The sequence below is a fragment of the Rhinoderma darwinii genome, chromosome 4 (genome assembly GCF_050947455.1).
Source record: "Rhinoderma darwinii isolate aRhiDar2 chromosome 4, aRhiDar2.hap1, whole genome shotgun sequence".
Classification (NCBI taxonomy): Eukaryota; Metazoa; Chordata; class Amphibia; order Anura; family Rhinodermatidae; genus Rhinoderma; species Rhinoderma darwinii.
In genome coordinates, this window is record NC_134690.1 from 62,002,125 (window position 1) to 62,021,697 (window position 19,573).

A 19,573-nucleotide genomic window follows, 5' to 3' on the forward strand; every position below is an offset into this window, starting at 1 on the left:
ATAACAGATTTTAAAAACCTGCACGTAGGAACATACTAAACAGCTAGTCATACAGTGTCCTGAATCGCTGCGGTGTATCCGTACTATACAAAGTTAAAAGGGGTCGTCACTCACGTCTTATGGTGCAGGGGAGCATTTCCTAATCGAATGTGTTGAATGAATATATTCAATGCTGTTAAATAACCGTCTCAGACTGCAATACAACTAATAGCCTCTAGATGGCAACAAACAGCACAAGTTCAGAAGCAATTTCACATGTGCCCAGACAACAAAAGCATCCGCATAGACCTGCAATTGTCATGAAAGACTTTCAACTAAAACACACCTTGACTATCACATTATACCAGGTATGAACAGAAGAAAAAAACAAAAAACAACAACACAAAAAGGCCCAGATAGAGAATAACTGGACCAATTAATTCTAAATAACTGGAATTCACCATAGTAAAACAATAAATCCTTATCTGTGAAGATGGTGATATGACTTCAGGTGGTTGAAAATGTATTCAGAAAATGAAGGGACTGTCCATGTTTAAAATAAAAGGGGACATATCAGACAGTCTCCTTATTTCTACTTGATTTAAGGGGGCAGCAGTAGTTGTAATACCAGATGCAGCCTATGGACAGATGGGGCAGTGTTTCTTGAAGAAAGTAGCCATGTCTTTCTGATCTCATGGGCCATTTATATGGATACACCTAAATAAAATGGGAATGGTTGGTGATATTAACTTCCTGTTTGTGGCACATTAGTATATGGGAGGGGGGAAACTTTTCAAGCTGGGTGTTGACCATGGCGGCCATTTTGAAGTCGGCCATTTTGTATCCAACTTTAGTTTTTTCAATGGGAAGAGGGTCATGTGACACATCAAACTTATCGAGAATTTCACAAGAAAAACAATGGTGTGCTTGGTTTTAACGTTACTTTATTCTTTCATGAGTTAGTTACAAGCTTCTCTTTGTTTACAGCCATTGACATGTCGCAGAGGTTAACACGTGAGGCGCGGATAGAAATTGTGTTGATGTCTGGTGAACGCAGTACCCGGGTCATTGCAGCAGATTTCAATGCAAGACACCCTACGAGACCACCCATCTCCCATGCTACAGTTTGCAAACTGCTTGCCAAGTTTCCCGATCTGACCCCCTTAGACTTATCTTTGGGGTCATCTGAAGGCAATTGTCTATGCTGTGAAGATACGAGATGTGCAGCAACTGAAACTACGGATACTGGAAGCCTGTGCTAGCATTTCTTCTGCGGTGTTGCTATCAGTGTGTGAAGAGTGGGAGAAGAGGGTTGCATTGACAATCCAACACAATGGGCAGCACTTTGAACACATTTTATAAGTGGTCAGAAACTTGTAAATAACTCATGAAAGAATAAAGTAACGTTAAAATGAAGAACACCATTGTTTTTCTTGTGAAGTTCTCGATAAGTTTGATGTCACATGACCCTCTTCCCATTGAAAAAACTAAAGTTGGATACAAAATGGCCGACTTCAAAATGGCCGCCATGGTCAACACCCAGCTTGAAAAGTTTCCCCCCTTCCATATACTAATGTGCCACAAACAGGAAGTTAATATTACCAACCATTCCCATTTTATTTAGGTGTATCCATATAAATGGCCCACCCTGTATGTGTATGTGTATACACACACACACACACACACACACACACACACACACACACACACGCACACACACCTCTAGTCTTTTGTAACTGCCAACACAACACTTTGGTACTGTGAACACTGTTACAGCCACAGCCTCAAGATGTGTTTCCTGTATATGAGTAGTGGATATTAATTTCCTTAGGGTATGTGCACACACACTAATTACGTCCGTAATTGACGGACGTATTTCGGCTGCAAATACCGGACCGAACACAGTGCAGGGAGCCGGGCTCCTAGCATCATACTTATGTACGCTTTGAAAATTTGGTAGTGCGGTCTCAATTTATTTTTGCCAAATCATGTTCATTGATGTTCAGCAGGTCACATGACAGGCCAGTAAGTTGTCAGCATGTACAGGAAACTGCAAAATGATGTCTCAAATACGGCTGGTTATGGGTGAAATCCCCAATATTCATGAACAATTATTTTGATTAAGAAACAGAAGAATTTCAAGAGGATCGCAGCGAAAGAATCACCCATTCTAAAATGATTGATCCATGATGACAGATGATGTAAGTAGAGAGCCTTTAATTTCCTAAATTAGCAACCACCATTCAGAGCCAATCATACTTTCCACCAATGGTATACATAGTATTACCATAGATGACCAGCAGAGGTCAGCACTGGCTGTAGGTTTTGGTATCTGACTGAAAAGGCAAAGACCGGTTGTTGTAAGGAACTCCAGCATAAATCCTATCATGGGGAAGGTGAATATGACTGACCAGATGAAGACTTGTTGTGGAGAACGTACATTTGGATACACCGAGCATCTGCTCTGTGCCCTTCTGTTCCATCTAAAACAAAGTGTCTGATAATATCACATTCCTATAAAACTGAGAGAAAAAAAAAAAAAAAAAAGGAGTAGGGACGGCTGAGACTGTATAGGGCAGGTACATCAATTCATCTAATCTGGAGGTGGGGGAAAAAAGTAATTTTGGAATGGTTTTCAATTGATCTAGAACTCTTTGTATTGAACTTTTATGCAGAGTTCAGGTGGTCACTTGGAAGGGAAGCCCTCTGGTTGCTAGGTAACCAAACGCAAAATGTCAATATATACTAGAGGGAGCGGATATTAAACATCTCTTATCAGAACGAGTATCCTGACTAAGAGGCGGCTGATAATGAAGTGAAGGTGGGCTTCAAATAAAAAGATGCATTTGTCTTTTTGAAGGGCTCCAGATGCTACCGGCCCCCTAGCAGCAGCATGAAGCCCTATGTCAGTAGTTATGCCCATGACTCTGCACGTAAACGCCACACGGACAGATGGAGGAAAATCGCAAAATGGGGGTAAATCACATTATTATTATTTTGCTCTGCACAGAGATCACAATGACGGTGGCATAATGGCTAGTATGGGAAAAACCTGAATACAGGGAGGATCTCCACTAGAACTGAAAGATGTATGTAGCATATAAACGTAGCCATGCACTGCACTAATGGAAGATCTGTACACCTAGCCTGGAATAATACGCACACAAGAACCTGGATAGCAGCAATATTATACAATAGACATAAATGAAAGGGTAAATCAGAGAATATGCCATGTAAAGGACTCCGGCATACGCTTGGCACTCTTCTCCGGTATATACGGTAACTCTGCAGTTTGCTGCCGCCCACGTACCTTCATCATTAGCAGACAGTTTGCCATGGAGTACATCACCCGGCCCAGACGTGACCTCCACAGCTGAACAGAGGCTGCAAAATAAGATCAGCTCGTGAATGTGCACAAATAAATTACAGGTTCTTTCTAGCCATCAATCATTGGTCCTATGAATTCTGATTTAAAAGATCCCCCTTGTTAACACTGCTGGGTTTCAGGCTAGAATTTTTAATACTCTGTAGGCTGCAAGTCGAGACAAAAAGGGAAAAAAAAAATAAAAAAAAAATACAAAATTAAAAAGCGCACATTTTTTTTTTTTTTCGACCCCCTTTTTCACAGATTAGGAAGTCTACATAAATGATGCAGCCATGCAAAACAATCAGCAACCTTCCCGGCTTCCTAGCAGAAATGCTAATTATAATGACAAGAATGTCAGTGTCGTAAAAACCATTAACATGCGTATAAGGGAGCGTGTACCAGATGATATTAGAAGCAAACCGGGATATGAGGATGCTGGTGGCATGTCAGAATTATTGTAATGCCAGCGCAGACAGAGATGGGGGTGTCTGAGCCATATAGTTGTCAGCTTTTGGCAGCGTGAAACCCAGGAGAAACCGCTGAGCTCAACTACATCCCCCTATTGTTCTGTAGCTGGCAGCCTACATAGAGCCGAGCATCTGCCAATGTTACAAGATCAAAGGGGCGCACTAATCTTCTTGGTGCTGATGGGACCAGCAACGAACTGGTGCCCGAGATTACTGCACATCCCTCAGTCTAGAGCTCCACACATACCTTCACCCTTCACTGCAGGACCTCTCATTAGATTGTAAGCTCTTGGGGTAAGACCGCATCCAATGTGTATCACTAATCAGCATTGTTATGTGTCACATACATCGGTCACAGTGTCAAAATGCCATTTATTTACGTTTGTAATATATTAAAAATACAAAAATATAAGACAATTCTGAAAATTGGTAGACACTTTAATATAAGAAATGGGATTTCAAAAAGAAGGCATAGGAATTAAATAACCGTTTACTACCACTGCCTGCAAATCTAGACTTTTGTCGCCTGCCCCAGACTAAAGGATGTTGTGAAAACCCAGGTAGGGTCAGCAGTGAGAAGGAGCGGCAGAGTATCTGCATGGAAAGCTGTGCCTGGTACTACAGCTAAGCCCCATTTCCAGAAAACCCATTCAAAATACTATGGTAAGCAATCCTGGACAGCGCCATGCAGAAAGTCCAGTCTTAATAAATATCCACTCCGACTTTCGCCATGGCACTATTCTGGAATGCCGCCTTTCCAAAATTCTGTTTGCCAATTTTCTCCACAGCGCTTAAAAGGGGTCATCCCACAACAACCCTTTTATGATTTTATTATTAACAAATATGCTGGAGTAAGATGTGCCTAATTTAGGTTAATGAATATCTCCTGCGATGAACGCACTTCTGTAGTAATTTGCATATAACAGTGAAGTGTCCTGCGATCTCGGAGCAAATCCCCCCCATTTGAGATTGCAGGACACTTCCCTGTTGAACATCTGTCCAGCGGACACTTGTATAGTAATTAGCATAAGGCAGGAGATATTTCAACTTGTTTTTTTAGGGTACGCTGTACTATTGTTGGCATACATGGGTAGGTTTACAAATGTCTCTCTAATACGTATGGCGAGAACAGTTAAGGGGGTAAAAACTGCGGACAGGTTCCCTTTAATGTATAACCGTGTCTGTCAAAGCAACAGAATATAAGATGTTTTAGGACAGACGGTAGTCTGCATCCTTTTCATAGTCTATAGTCTGCAACACACAAAATAACAAAAACCCAGGAAAACAAAACCAGGATACACACGTATCAGTCTGCAAGACTTCCTGCAATCTCGTCTGTCATATACTGGTCATCTCCACATCTGGATGGAATCTGTAAGGTTCAGCTAAAGGGACGGCCTTCAGGAATGTAGAATTGCCAGCATTGTTTGACGTTTGTCTTTTTGGAAGTTTTTGCCCGCAGACAAAAAAATGCTCCAAGCGAGTCCCGCAGGTTTTTCCTGCCTACCAATGATTTCAAATAGGTCAGGGGCAGAAACCGCTCGCAGAAAGAGCATGCCGCTTTTTTTTGTTTCTGCGAGCGGCCAGGGGAAAAAAAAAACGCAAAACATTTGGGGTGTTTCTTGGCACAGATTCTTATGCGGTTTCTGCATCAAAATCTGCACCAAAAAATGCAGTGTGAACGGACCTTAAAGCTTCTGCTGTAGCAAGAGGTCTCTCAGCCAAAACTGCTGCAGTCTAGACCCTTATTCCAACCTACTGTTCACATGCTCTATTACGGGAGGGGATCTCAAGACAAACGCTCCTGTTCATTCCAGTCATAACAAAAAATTGTAAACTGGCCATAATGCAGTATAGGTTCCGTTCACATTGGCATCATGTTTTTTTTTTTTTTTTACTGAAAAGAATAGCACAGCAGACAAAGATATTCCGGCTGTCAGAAAGCAATGGAAAGGGTCCACATCGACAGTGTGAATATAGTCTGAATAGGTTATTAATACTTTTCTCCATGGACTTAACACATGTTGATCTATCCCTATCGTAGGCCATTAATGTTTGATTGGTAGTGGTCCGACCCCCTTAAAGCTCTACTGACCAGCACAGTGAAGGGCCCCGGCACTCATGCGAGTGCCACATCTTTATGGTTTACCAAGGCACAGCGGATCTTCTGTAAAGGTGGCAGTGCCCGCTACTGCAGCCCAGTCCTATTCAAGAGAGGCCCAATCAAACATTGATGGCCTATCCGAAGGTAAACACGTGTTTCACCTGTAATTACCATGCAAAAGCAGTTATTTACAGGTAAAATTGTGCTCTTGACACACGGTATTTGTTTTTTTGAGCAGCCGACTGTCGTGGCTTTAAAATTTGAAAATGCCGCATAAGGTCTTTGACATGGCAGTATTTGGGTCAGTATTTGACATCATTATCTGGAAGCCAAAACCAGGAATAGAAGATAAAGTATAATGGAAAGACTTGCCCCTCTTCTGTGTTTTGGACCCACTCCTGGTTTTGGCTTCCAAATACGGATACAAAATACTGCTGTGTGAATGTGGCTGAAAGCAAAGTATTTGACGTGCCAAGAACACAAGGCCAAACAAATGTAGAAAAATAAAGAGTCAATTAATTATCGTCCGTCACATTTACAAAATGCGTAGATTTCATGATCTAGTCTGAAAACCTGATTTGCATTCAATAAATGCAACCGTCCACCGGTGACCCGGTACAAGTAAGGGACCGTTTACTAACAAAGCCCAGATCTATATAAACCATAGCAACCAGATATTCCCATTCACTGTCTAACAAGCGCTATGTAAATCACGGTTAATTATTTGCAGCACTTTTTTCTGCTAAACATCCCCCAATGTATTCACCTCCTTTCTCAGGCTGGCAGGGAATGAGGCATGTAGCGGTCAGAAGGTGCCCCGCCACTGGCGATGTCTAGACACTAGCTTATATCTAGAGTCAGGGCCGCGTGCACATTCCAGGTGCAGGTGTCTGCAAGTAATTGCAAGTGTGACTCTTATCAAATGTTCTCAGGCAATGCTGTCACTTTGCCTTTTCCTCTATTTCTACCTTCCCGCAAGCATCCAGGCAGCATCTTAACTCCTGCACTGCCAGAAAATACTCAGAAAAGAATAAAAGAGGCAGATGCGATGCCACACAGTGACACAATTATGAAGTAATAGCTGCACATATTCGGCTTTATTCACACTGCTTTATTACGGCTCCGTGTGAACGCCAGAGATTGAGCGCCAAAATAGGGTCAAATCAGTCATAAGCAGGAAACCTCGTAAAAACATTTGTAGAGCCTGATCTGTTTTCTCTTCATGGGATCCAATCCGGTTTTTGGCACTAAATACACGACTCCCACGCACAGGCATAATGACTAAAATGGTGTCAAGTTGACTTTAAAGAGGACCAGTCAGCCCTCCCGATAGGATTCTGGAACATCTTTTCTTAGAGCTCTACATTGTGCTTTTCCTCTGCTATTCCTCTTGGAATTGTATGAATAGACTACTGGGTGTTCCCATTTCCCTTGTTAATAGGACATGTCCCTACATGGTCTGACACAATCAGTGCTGATTGCACAGTGTCATAGTTTATAGGGACACGTCCTAGCTTCTCAGATCTGGAAACTTGTGAGATAAAGGAATGATTATAGGGGGCCGGGGCAGCCATTTTTCTGGAGTTTGTCAGTAATCCTATTAACACAACCTCTCTCCAGCCTGAAATGGATGAGAAAAGCTGATCGTGACCCTTTAAGGCCAGTTTCACATGGCAGGAATAAGGCCTAATTTTACCATCCGTATTACTGCCGCAATACCTGGAAACCCCCCACAGCTCTACTGAACCAAACTCAGATCACAATTCCGTTCCGTGGTGAACGAAATTAGGGAGAGAGCCTGTGTTGCAGCAGTAATATGGACACGAAGGCCCTGTTCACACAGAGTTTTTTTTGCAGGCGGAAGATTTTAGCCTGCCGGCAGAACATTTGCCGTGTTCCTCGGCCGTGGCCATTGAGCACCGCTGGCAAAAAAAACACGCCACAAAAACAGCTTTCTCTGCCTCCCATTGATGTCCATGGGAGATCAGAGACGGAAATGCCCGAAGAAAGGGCATGTCGCTTTTTTCCACGCGAGCGGTTTTTCCGCTGTCTGCACAGAGCCTAAATGGAGCCGTATGAAATTGGCCTAAGGATTTCTGAGTAGTCTGTGTGTATTGTAGAGGCTTTGGAACATGTCAGGGAATTTGGGCCTCGTTCACGCAAACAAAACTGGGACTTCCCACAGAAGAAGTAGAACTCTCTACACTTTCTATGTATCAAAACTACACTTGTGAACGAGGCCTCACAACGCCACAGATCCCGGTGACAACGCTCATGATAGAAAGACTGGAAATTGAAATGACAGACAATGTGGCGTATTATTTCATAACATACAATGAAAAAAATGACATCATTAGCGGCAGTCCACTAAAATCAATTGAAATCTCAAGTGTGTGCCGGCAGCGAGGAGGAAGAACTCTAACAGCATTGATTTTAAATCTACAGAGGGAAAGACAGGTCTGGAAACATCCACGTATAATGCAGAGAAAGCCGCTTCACAGCCATCAACTCAGAGCCAGCCAACTGTGCCGTGATGTGTCGGAGAGGTTTTGCCCTCAGCTGCCCCCTCCTTCAGCATGACCTTCCCATCACAGCGTCTCCCTGCAAAATGTCCCTGTCTCACCAAAAGACGCTCCACCACTTCAAGCATGCTCCTAATTAGGTCTGTAGAAGAGGAATAGCAGAGCAGATCTGGAGCACAGCGCACACCAAAGCTGATATAAAGCAGAGAGATTTCTACCAGCTCAACACAAGCACATTCATTCTATTGTTCTGTAACACACACACGTAAATTGCTAACCCTGACAACATTAAAAGGGCTTCTCTGGGATTCTATGCAGCACACATGGCTATGAATGATCTGACCAGGGATAACATCTCCATGTAGTTTGTACACACACACACACACACACACACACACACACACACACACACACACACACACACACACACACACACACACACACACACACACACACACACACACACACACACACACACACACACACACACACGGTTTCCCATGTAAACTGGGGAATAGTGAGCAGATGTGCAAGGTAAGGAAATTACATTGTGTACCCCCCATGAAGACAGGGCATTTATGGGGGTTCAATCACTGTACAGCATTGTGGGATAGATTGGTGCTATATGTAATGGAACATAATAATAATTAGTTAGTAGAGCCATCATATGGCATAGCTGCCATCTCAAAGATAAATTTTAAATCGAACTATAATGCCTTATTATATTTTTTACATTTTGTTGTACCGGTTTGGGGCCAGATTCACAATGTAAGGCTATGTTCACATCATGTTCGAGTGTATGCACCGTGAAGGCTCCTGGTGCATACACCGAACATACAAATTAGGACCCATATGCCAAGAGTATTCCTACACAGTGACAGATGTCAGCGCCTTCTATCGGAGGTAAGCGTCGGGAGATACTGCCTACATAGAGCGTCAAACTGGCCCATTGGAGGACTGCAGGGCTCCTCCGCAGGGCCCAGGCACCGAGCTGCTCCTTTCCGGCCGCGGAGTAGAGCGCCATTGGCTCCCTTCCTCGCCGCTTACCCTTGTGGGCCACAGGCTATTTAAGGCCAGGACGACGCAGAGGACATCGGCGTCCTGGCGCAGGTGACGCGCTGTCACTGTGCCGGACAACAGGCAAAAGGACCCATCCGCTCGTCGTGGGGACAGAGTAAGGGGAGTTTTTTTTTTTTTAATTGACGCAAATGAGAACATAAAATTTTATGGGGGGGACGGACGACGACAAAGTGGGCCTAAACTACTGGATCAGCAAGAAAAAAGGGGGCCCTAATTACAACATGGTGCACAAAAGGGGGACATTACTATATATCGGCACAAACTACTATAGAGGGGTACAAAAAAAGACCCAACTATTGCATGGGGGCAAAAAAGGGGGACATTGCCACTGTGTGGGGGGAGAACATACGAGGTATTTCTTTGCAGAGTGTACAAAAGGGCACTATTAAAGTGTGAGGCCTAAAGGGGCACTATTACGGTGTGGGGCAGCATAAGGGTGCATTATTACCATCTAGGGCAATATAAATGCAAAGTTTTTGTAAAGGGTTGGGAATAAGTGGGTGGGGTGCTGTAATAGCGAGAAGCCAAAGAAGTTTGTGATGCAAATTCTGCAGAGAGGAGTTGTGGCTGGAAGAAGTCGTCATGGCGTTCTGGGCCGGATGAAGAAGAAGAAGAGAAAAAGTGAACGACTCCAATCTGAGAAGACACCTGTGAGTCTCTGGATTTCACTGCATTGTATTCACTTACCAATATCTGAGCTCTAGTCCTTATATTCTAGCCACAGCAAGTGTTTAAAGTCATGACTTATTACATACATGTCAGAGAAAGGGTTAAAAGAGCTGACCTTGTCACATGGCTGCTTCATCCAATAGATTTGGATGAAGAAAAGGGTCATGTGGCCGATGTATGTTGCCTTCACATCACCAGCACTGAGGCGCCTTCACTGACACGGACACTGCTCTCTGCTACTGCGTTATCAGAACTGAAGATAACCAAAACCACTTAATTTACCCATTCAGTTACTGCTGCGTTTAAGGCTTAAAGAGGCTCTGTCACCAGATTTTGCAACCCCTATCTCCTATTGCAGCAGATCGGCGCTGCAATGTAGATCACAGTAACGTTTTTTTTTTCTTCAAAAACGAGCATTTTTGGCCAAGTTATGACCATTTTTGTATTTATGCAAATGAGCCTTTCTTAAGTACAACTGGGCGTGTATTGTGTGTGTACATCTGGGCGTTTTTACTTGTTTTACTAGCTGGGCGTTGTGAATAGAAGTGTATGATGCTGACGAATCAGCATCATCCACTTCTCTTCGTTACCACCCAGCTTCTGGCAGTTCACAGACACACAGCGTGTCCTCGCTCATCTGACGCGATGAAGTTCCTGTGGGAGGAAGTGAGTGACGTCACAGCGTGATCTCGCGAGGACACGCTGTGTGTCTGTGCACTGCCAGAAGCTGGGTGGTAACGAAGAGAAGTGGATGATGCTGATTCATCAGCATCATACACTTCTATTCACAACGCCCAGCTAGTAAAACAAGTAAACACGCCCAGACGTACACACACAATACACGCCCACTTGGACATAACTTTAAACACGCCCAGTTGTACATAAGAAAGGCTCATTTGCATAAATATAAAAATGGTCATAACTTGGCCAAAAATGCTCGTTTTTGAAAAAAACAAAAACTTTACTGTTATCTACATTGCAGCGCCGATCTGCTGCAATAGGAGATAGGGGTTTGAAAATCTGGTGACAGAGCCTCTTTAAGACAGGGGCATAGCTAGGGAGGGGGCAGGTGGGGCATGTTTTCCCCCGGTGGCAAATCAGAGGGAGGGATGGGCACCAGGGCTGCACCGTCCATGACGGCGGCTTGCTGCCTCTCTGAGGGGGCAGCGGTGCAACTGAAACCAGCCGCTGCCACCCCCTCCTGCACTATAGGTGATGAATGGCTGTTCTGCACACGGCCATTCAGCGCCTTTCAACAACTCAAGCGGCGCGATTACTTCTTTGCGCCGTTGAAAGGCGCTGACTGGCAGGGCACTATGGCTTGCCCGGTCAATCAGAGCCTTTCAACGACGGGTCGTTCAACCCCAGCAGACCAGCTCAGAAGAGAGCAGGTCTGCATTGCCACCGATTAAGGTGAGCATGTAAAGTTTTTTGTTTTTTTTATCCTAATAAAAATGTGAGTGACATTATCTGCAGGGGTTGGCTCCATCTACATTGTGAGGGTTATATACAGGGATGGGCTATATGTGAGGCACTATATACAGGGGTGGGCTATATGTGGAGCACTATCTATGGGGGGGCTATATGTGGGGCAGTATCTACAGGGGGAACAGTGTGTATGGGACAGTGTATGGTGCCATTATAATCAGGGACACTGTGCCTCTAATTAGAATAGTACCATACACTGTCTGGCACCATGAGAACTTTTTTTTTTGTTTATAGGTGCAGAAATGTTTGAAAAGTGAGAATCTGAAGACATCGGAGTTGCAAACTGCAGAAATGGGCTGTGGTCGGGAGAAGTTGTCACAGAGGTCTGGACCGGATGGAGAAGAAAAGAAAAAAAAAGAGAACTAGAATCTGAGATAGTCACCCGTGAGTCACTTAATGCAAATGTTTATTCTGACTCTAATTAGCATTGTAGTCACTGTATGATCTGCAGCGAGATGATGGGTGGTATGATTTTTTTTGTGAAACCGCATCTTCCAGCATATCCTTTCAATTGTTTGGGCCATGCTGGGAGCTGTATACAATTTAGTGCAAACCTATATGGCAGAAGCTGCACTAAATTGAGCTGTATGCTGGCGCTGTATATATGTACAGAGCTTTGTTCTGGCACTGTATATATGCACGGAGCTTGGATCTGGCGCTGTATATATGTAATGAGCTGAGCTCTCGTGTTCTATATAGAACTATATTGCTTGTAAAATGTACAAACGGCTTTATACTAGAGTTACATAAAAGTGGGGAGTTTAAAAAAAATAAAAATTGACACCTTATTGATTGGTAGAGAAAACAAACATGGCGAAGGGGTAGGATATGTCGAGAAAGAGGTGGGGGGGGGGGGGGGGTGTGCTAAACTGAATCTTTGCCCCGGGTGCTGGAGAGCCTAGCTACGCCTCTGCTTAAGAAGCTATAGGGTGGCTATAGCTTCTTAATTCTTGAAACGAGGCAGGAACTGAATGGATTAAAAAGCTGCCCGGGAGAACGAGACTCCGTATAAAACAGTCTCTGGACTTAGTTACCCACAGTTAGCAAACCCCAGTCCCCTCACTGCTAGTCCTGTTCATTGTCGGCATTCATTAAAGTAGATGCGCTGTGCAGTGTGTCTGCTTGTTAATAAAGCTTTTTTTTTTCCTCCTGCTATGGGGGCGGGGCCTGTAACGATTTCACGATTCTGGGATAATCCAGAATCGTGCCAATTTGAAATGGCAAATTATTTTGATTCATCGTCCAGCCCTACTACCAGCAAAATTTACAGTGGTTGCATCTAGGGCTGGGCAATTAAATAGAAAAATAGAAATTCAGCGCAATTAATAGACGACATTTTGCGAATTTCGGTTTTATCAATTATTTTCTTCTGGTTGCATTTCAGGACGCAGACACAGTTGAATCCAATGGTAGAGCAGGGAGGCGTAAGGTCCCAGCTCTATCATTCACTATGTATCGCTGGACGCAAGGCAGTGACGTCATCGCGCCTGTCTGCGCTGAGCTGCACAGACCAGAGGAGTCTCTTACACTCGTCGATAGGTCAGAATGTATATTATTTTTATCAGGCACTATTGGGGCTGTGTGGGGGCAGCTATGGGGGCATCATACTGTGTGGGGAACACTATGGAGGTAATATACATTGCGTGGGTGCAGTGTCAGGGGCTATATTATATACAGCAGGCTCAGGGGATAAATATTAATGCAATGGCGTATCATGCAAATCGGGGGCGTGACATGCAAAAAGTGGTGTGGCCTAATTAATCGTTCAATAATCATAATCGAGGTTACATGTTCAATTAATCATGATCATAATTGCCCAGCCCTAGATGTCTCTATTCCTGGATTCCATATCCCAATCCAAAAGGTGGGAAAAAAGTTCTCTACATGTAAGAATTTTGTTAGTGCATATGAAACAGAAATCTTGGGGGAAAAGGGTGGGGCTTAAGGTGCTGCGACTATGCTGCTTAGAGGTAGGTTGCTGCAGAAGCCTTCCTTAACGGCTCTACCAAGTCCCTTCCCTTTAGCGGATCCCCAGGATAAGATAGAGGGATAATGAGGAGACATTTGTTTTCTCTGCCAGATTTCTACAACACTATTTTCGGGAGGTTACACGGTTTTTTTGTTCGTGTAATATTGGGACTCATATCCACATTGGCTAGAGACCCACAGGTGACTAACAACTTTTTATAGTTATCAACAAGGTAAAAACTTTAAATGCTTTTGGAGTTATTTACTCTTCTGCATAAGTAACAGACAGCCACCATGGTAGCCATGACAATACCCCGAAGTGCTAGTCACCAAGCGTTCCACACACTGTAGGACATATACATCTCCATTCAGAAGTGCCAGTCACCAAGCGTTCCACACACTGTAGGACATATACATCTCCATTCAGAAGTGCCAGTCACCAAGCGTTCCACACACTGTAGGACATATACATCTCCATTCAGAAGTGCCAGTCACCAAGCGTTCCACACACTGTAGAACATATACATCTCCATTAGTATTCAGATATACATGCACTCACATCCTCCCAGCCTCTGTCCTAGCATCCTTTTCATGAACCAAGAACCTCGGGGTTAATAGGTCCCTCGCATATTGGAGACTGCTGCAGTGCAGAAAATTGCCCAAATATACAAATCGTTACATTTTTATTTTATTAAATACATTATAAACTATTATTCTGCAAGTAATGTTGCATCTGTAATCTATGGAGTTTTGCTGGAACAACGTGTACTGGATCTACAATGGTGCTTGATATTACACCAGGTTATCTTCCTTCTCCCAACATTCGTATGCAGACGGAGTGTTCTACTGCTCTATGATTTAGAATCCAGCCCAGTCGCTAATGCTCAAGTTTCATTCAATAAATCACATTAAATTAAAATATCTTTTAGGCAGCCTTCCAACCATCAAATGTTCCCTAAAAGGCAGGAGACCATTTTCCCAATTAGATAAAGGAGTTATTTGGAAGAAGCAAACCACCCCCCCTCCCCCATCATCACCCATCCTGCCATTTAAACTTGACTATGTTCTTAAGGGATGAGTTGTACAGAATGATTTAAGTGACGGCTGGCCAAACTGGACCTCGGATAGAAGGATGTTTTATAATTTATAACCAAACATCAAAGATATATGCACCACAGATTTCAATTTTGAAGCTACGCTGAGCCTCTGGTTTACAAGGGGAATACTTGCCTAGAGAATTTATTGACCTTCCATACTTGGCTGACCCAGAACTCATTTTCTGAATCCACAAGTCTTCCAAAATGACTTCCAATCTATTTTGTGACTCTCAGTGGGCGAGACTGTTATTGTAGTTGGCTCTCAGATCTATCATTGTGTGCCCTCTCTCGTCCCAGCAGTCCATCTATATTACACGCTCGCACAGGGGCACAGCACCATATTATAAATGGTTAATTCTTACCATCTTGTAATCTGCGAAACTACCTAAGAGTAAATGCATTAACAGCTCAGATGGGATTTTGGGGCTTTTGGAGAAACAGAAAGAAAAGTTAATCACAAAAAGGAACATTAAGGTCCTTGTGCTGAAATAACTTAAATGGTCAGAAGAGCTAGCTAGAAAAATACGTCTAAAACAAAACTACTTAGCCGGGGATTCATTTTGTCCAAGGGGCTAGTAATAAAGCTTTATATATCGGAGAAACACAAACTTCAAAATAAAAAATATAAAATAGGGTACATATGTCTGTGTTCGCAACAAAAATACGGTTTAAGGGATTGCTTCATTAGCTACCTAAATGACCATAGAAAATAAGGTTCTCTAGCGAATTAAAGAGACGCTAAAGAAAAAATACTATATATATATATATATACACACACATACACATACATATATACACATACACACACAATTTATTTTTTAATAAATGGACACCCTATATATCCCTGATGTCCTATAAGAATTCTATAGGTGTCCCTTGAGAACTCCCTTTTCCTTGCCCCTTCATTCTCACAGACCAATCTCCAGATGGGAGGCAGGCTGATACAGCAGAGACCTTCCCCTCACAGAAATGGGAGACCGGACAAGTGAATACCGACCCCTTTGGCTAAAACCTAGATCCTCAGGTAAAGATGAAGAAAGGCCTGTGTTCTCTCCTAGAAGATGTTGCAGTAGCTTGCAGGAAGTCTTGCAGATTGTCAAATGGGTATATTAAGATTATTACAGTTTCAGTTTTTGGCCTATTCATTTTTATGTGAGTGTTTCTTTAAATAGGTCATCAATGATAATTTTCCAGAGAATCTCTTTAGTATAGACCATCAATGTTTGGGGCCTACTGATCAACCAGCCACTTATACAGTTGCTTAATTGTGCTGGTGATTGGTCAGCGTCATACACTCCTCTGTACAACGCCCACTTGGTCAAAAGTAAAAACACGCCCAGTTGGTCTCATTAGCATAAAAGTAAACTAGCTCATAACTTGCTCAAAAATTATCGTTTTTCAAAATAAAAACCACTGCTGTTCTCTACATTACAGCGCCGATCACATTATGTAGGAGATAGGGCACTTATAATCTGGTGACAGAGACTTTAAAGTGAAGTAAAACAGTTTAGTTCAGGGTATATTCATCTAAGGAGTAAAAACCTGTAGTATTAAATGAATCAGCTGGGGCATTAATAGGTTTGTCATAGTGACACGGATTGATTTACATAAAACTGGAAAACCCCTTTATGATCAGGGAGGTCATTGAACAGTGCTGCTAAACAGTAGATAAATCCCTAATACTTGGAATTTATCACAGTATGTCGTAGCGTAACTTTGGTGGGTGCAGAGGTAACCGATGCTTCTGGGCCCTTGTGTTTCAGAGGAGCCAAGGGCCCCACTGCCACAACAAGTTACACCTCTGTCTGTATGTTTGCATGCACATGACCATGTTACAGGAAAATGTCGACTTATGCTGGCTTCATGTGCATTGTGGGAGCAGAGACAGTTACAAGGCTAGAGCCAAGTGGTTAGCAGGCAGTGGAGCAAAACAGTTGTTGCCAGTTTCCGAGGGCAACCTACAGGATTTGAAAAGCAACTATGGGTATCTAAAAAAAAAAAAAAAATACACAAAAGGTCTTAAAAGTCACATAAAAACAAACAAAAAGAACATTAAAAACCAGTAAATTAAATGATTTACAGAGTTCCACAACTGTGGCTCTGTTCACATCTGGTCGTAGCTTCCAATTAAAATGGAGCCACGACACAGTGCTGGATTAAGGACCTCAATGACTTACAATGGAGTCCATTGGGGTTCAGTTGTGGGGTCCACGGTATCATATTTTATTTAAACTGGGAAAACGGAATTAAAGTCCTATATAGGATCCTTGCTCTCGGCACAGCAAAAAAACAACAATTACAGTAGTGTTGGTTTATCATTAGTGCAGGAGATCATAGACAATATTCTTGGTAAAGTTCGGTCACAGATAGACACTGGTTGTCATGAGGGTACCAGTGAATTTATTTTTCTGCAGTTTCTGTGGTACTGCATGTTTAACCCTCAGGAAACGTCACATTCATATGTACAATTTCAGAACATTAGTGGAATACTCAAGCAATACACTTACCCTGCCGGTTACTGTTCGTCATCGTGATCATGCTTCCATCTTCTGCAAAACCTTTTTCTAAATGGTCTAGAATCTGCAAGAATCATTATACAGAAGTACATCAACAAGTAAAATGGGGTTTTGGTTTTATTTAAATGGATTTTCAAGAACAAAAACACCACCACCTATCAACTAAACAAGTTTGTAATATAGTAGTGCTTCTGAAAGTGGCCCATTTTGAGTTCGGCCCATGGGTTACATGATGTAGCATACAAAGTGGCTTTATTTCCTGCTGACCTCCCGTCAGTTGCAGCCACTATCCCTTCCGGCAAATACGGTTTCTGAATGAACGGCACGTCATCTCCGACGTCATTGACACTGGAACGGAATTGCTAATACTTCTGAGCACGCACTGTACGGCACATCAACAAGGTGTATGAAGGACGAATGCAGAGTTGGCGGAGAGGACAGTGCTAGGCACTATGGGAAATGTAGTTCTGCAACTCAGAGACCGAAGGGCCACATGTAAACAAACACCTGCTGCATCATGTCCACAGAAAAAAGATCTAAATTCATTTATTGTATAGATGAAGGTTTTTGAGCAGATTCATTTTGGTCCCGGAAAAACCCCTTTAAGTAATTTAAATTTCGTTTTAAATATTCACCGAGATGCAAACTCCATCTCTTCACGAGCAGGACTCAAACTGGCACATTAAGGCCTTATTCACATGATCGTATTTCCATGTTAAAACAACGGACGTCACACGGACCTATGCAATTCAATGGGGTCATTTAGACATTGTGTGTTTCCCGCAGCGTGTCCGTTGCGTGAAACTTACTGCATGTCCTATTCTTGTGTGTTTTTTGCGCATCACGCATCCATTGAAGTGCGTGAAAAAAAAACCTGACAGCACAAGGACGTCATCCGTGTGCGGTCCGTGATTCACGAAACATTTGCTAAAGAAATAAGAAAAACACCTTCAGTTGTTTTGCGGACGTAAAAAACGCATGACATGCGTGCGTAAAAAATGCAGACGCGCACCGTACACTGTTGCTATACGGAACTGCAACGCAGGAGAAACGCTGCAATTTTTACGCGTGCAAAACTTAAGGCCTTAAGGAGACCTACCCTTTGAATGTATTAAAAAAAAAATAATAGTTTTTACTTATATATATATATATATAATTTTTATTTTTTTTTAATTTATTTTTTAAGACCTTACTTTAAATGCTGCAAAATGAATACTTGAAGTTACAGAACCAGAGGTCCTGTATTCGGTGATTTGAACCCAAACATTGTCTCCGTGATAACACTGCATTTGCATCAGAAATCGGAAGGGGGCTTGTGGTCATCAGAATTGTGCAGCCTCAGGCTTTGGAGCTGTAGCTTTAAGGCCTTATTCACATGAGCATGTCCAATTTGCACACAACAAAAAACCAAAATATATATATATATATTCTGCAAGCACTTCCTGGTTTCACTTTTTTTTTTTGCACTTGCTTACAACCTGATCCATGAAAAACGGACAGCACACAGATGTCACCTGCGTGCGGTCAGTTTTTTTTCCACACACCAATAAACTTTAAAATGGCCCAGAGACTTTAGAATAGGACATGCTGTGAATTTATCGCAACGGACACACGCTCTGAGAAAAAGATAGCTGGTGAATATCCCCAATGGATTTCATGGGTCAGTGTGATGTCCGTTGTTAGAATAGACAGAACACGGATGAAAAATACCTTTGTTTGAACAAGGCCTTACATATCTCCCCATAGAATAAATCTTTTTACATGTTTAATGTACACTAAACCTCTGTCTTTATATTTCTTATGGTAGGTCTACTTTTAAAACATGCTCAAGAAAAAGCTCCCTTTGGACCAACAGTAATAAAATGGAACACATTAGGGCTCTGTTGACACTCCAGTTAGCTTCTTTCCATCTGGCTTCCATTGCTGCTAGACAGAATAGTATAGTATTAGTATAGTATAGTATAGCATGCTGTGCCTTTCTATCCAGAACACAAAGAAACACCGAAACCAGACGTGCCCACTATGTAAATGGTCAATATCCATTACAAATGGGATCATAACTGGTTCAGCATGGGTCCTGTAATAACAAGCCACGACGTCCGTGTAAAAAAAGAACCTAAAACAAACTTTAAGGAAATTACAGAAGTCTTTGCAGTATTGAGCCATGTTACTGTATTGAATGAAACATGCTCAGTGGTTTGAACTTTTTACTTTAGAGCAGCACTTGGCTCTTTCCACAACTCCCACGACTTAGAGGGCAGCACAGTTACCTCTCTATTGATTTCAATGTTAAAAGCAGCTTCTTTGAATCAGGCA

At 42.6% G+C, this 19,573-nt stretch overlaps 1 protein-coding gene across 2 annotated transcripts in view; it reads right to left on the reverse strand.

The window, feature by feature from the left end:
• Positions 1-19,573, reverse strand: part of TRAPPC12 (trafficking protein particle complex subunit 12) — a 92,402-nt gene that overhangs the window by 19,700 nt on the left and 53,129 nt on the right. For both annotated transcript variants that reach the window (XM_075861145.1, XM_075861146.1), the window contains 2 exons: positions 17,249-17,321; positions 3,290-3,363 (listed from right to left, as the gene is read on the reverse strand). In XM_075861145.1, the coding sequence (XP_075717260.1) occupies positions 3,290-3,363; positions 17,249-17,321 (147 nt within the window). The remainder of the gene's footprint in view (positions 1-3,289; positions 3,364-17,248; positions 17,322-19,573) is intronic.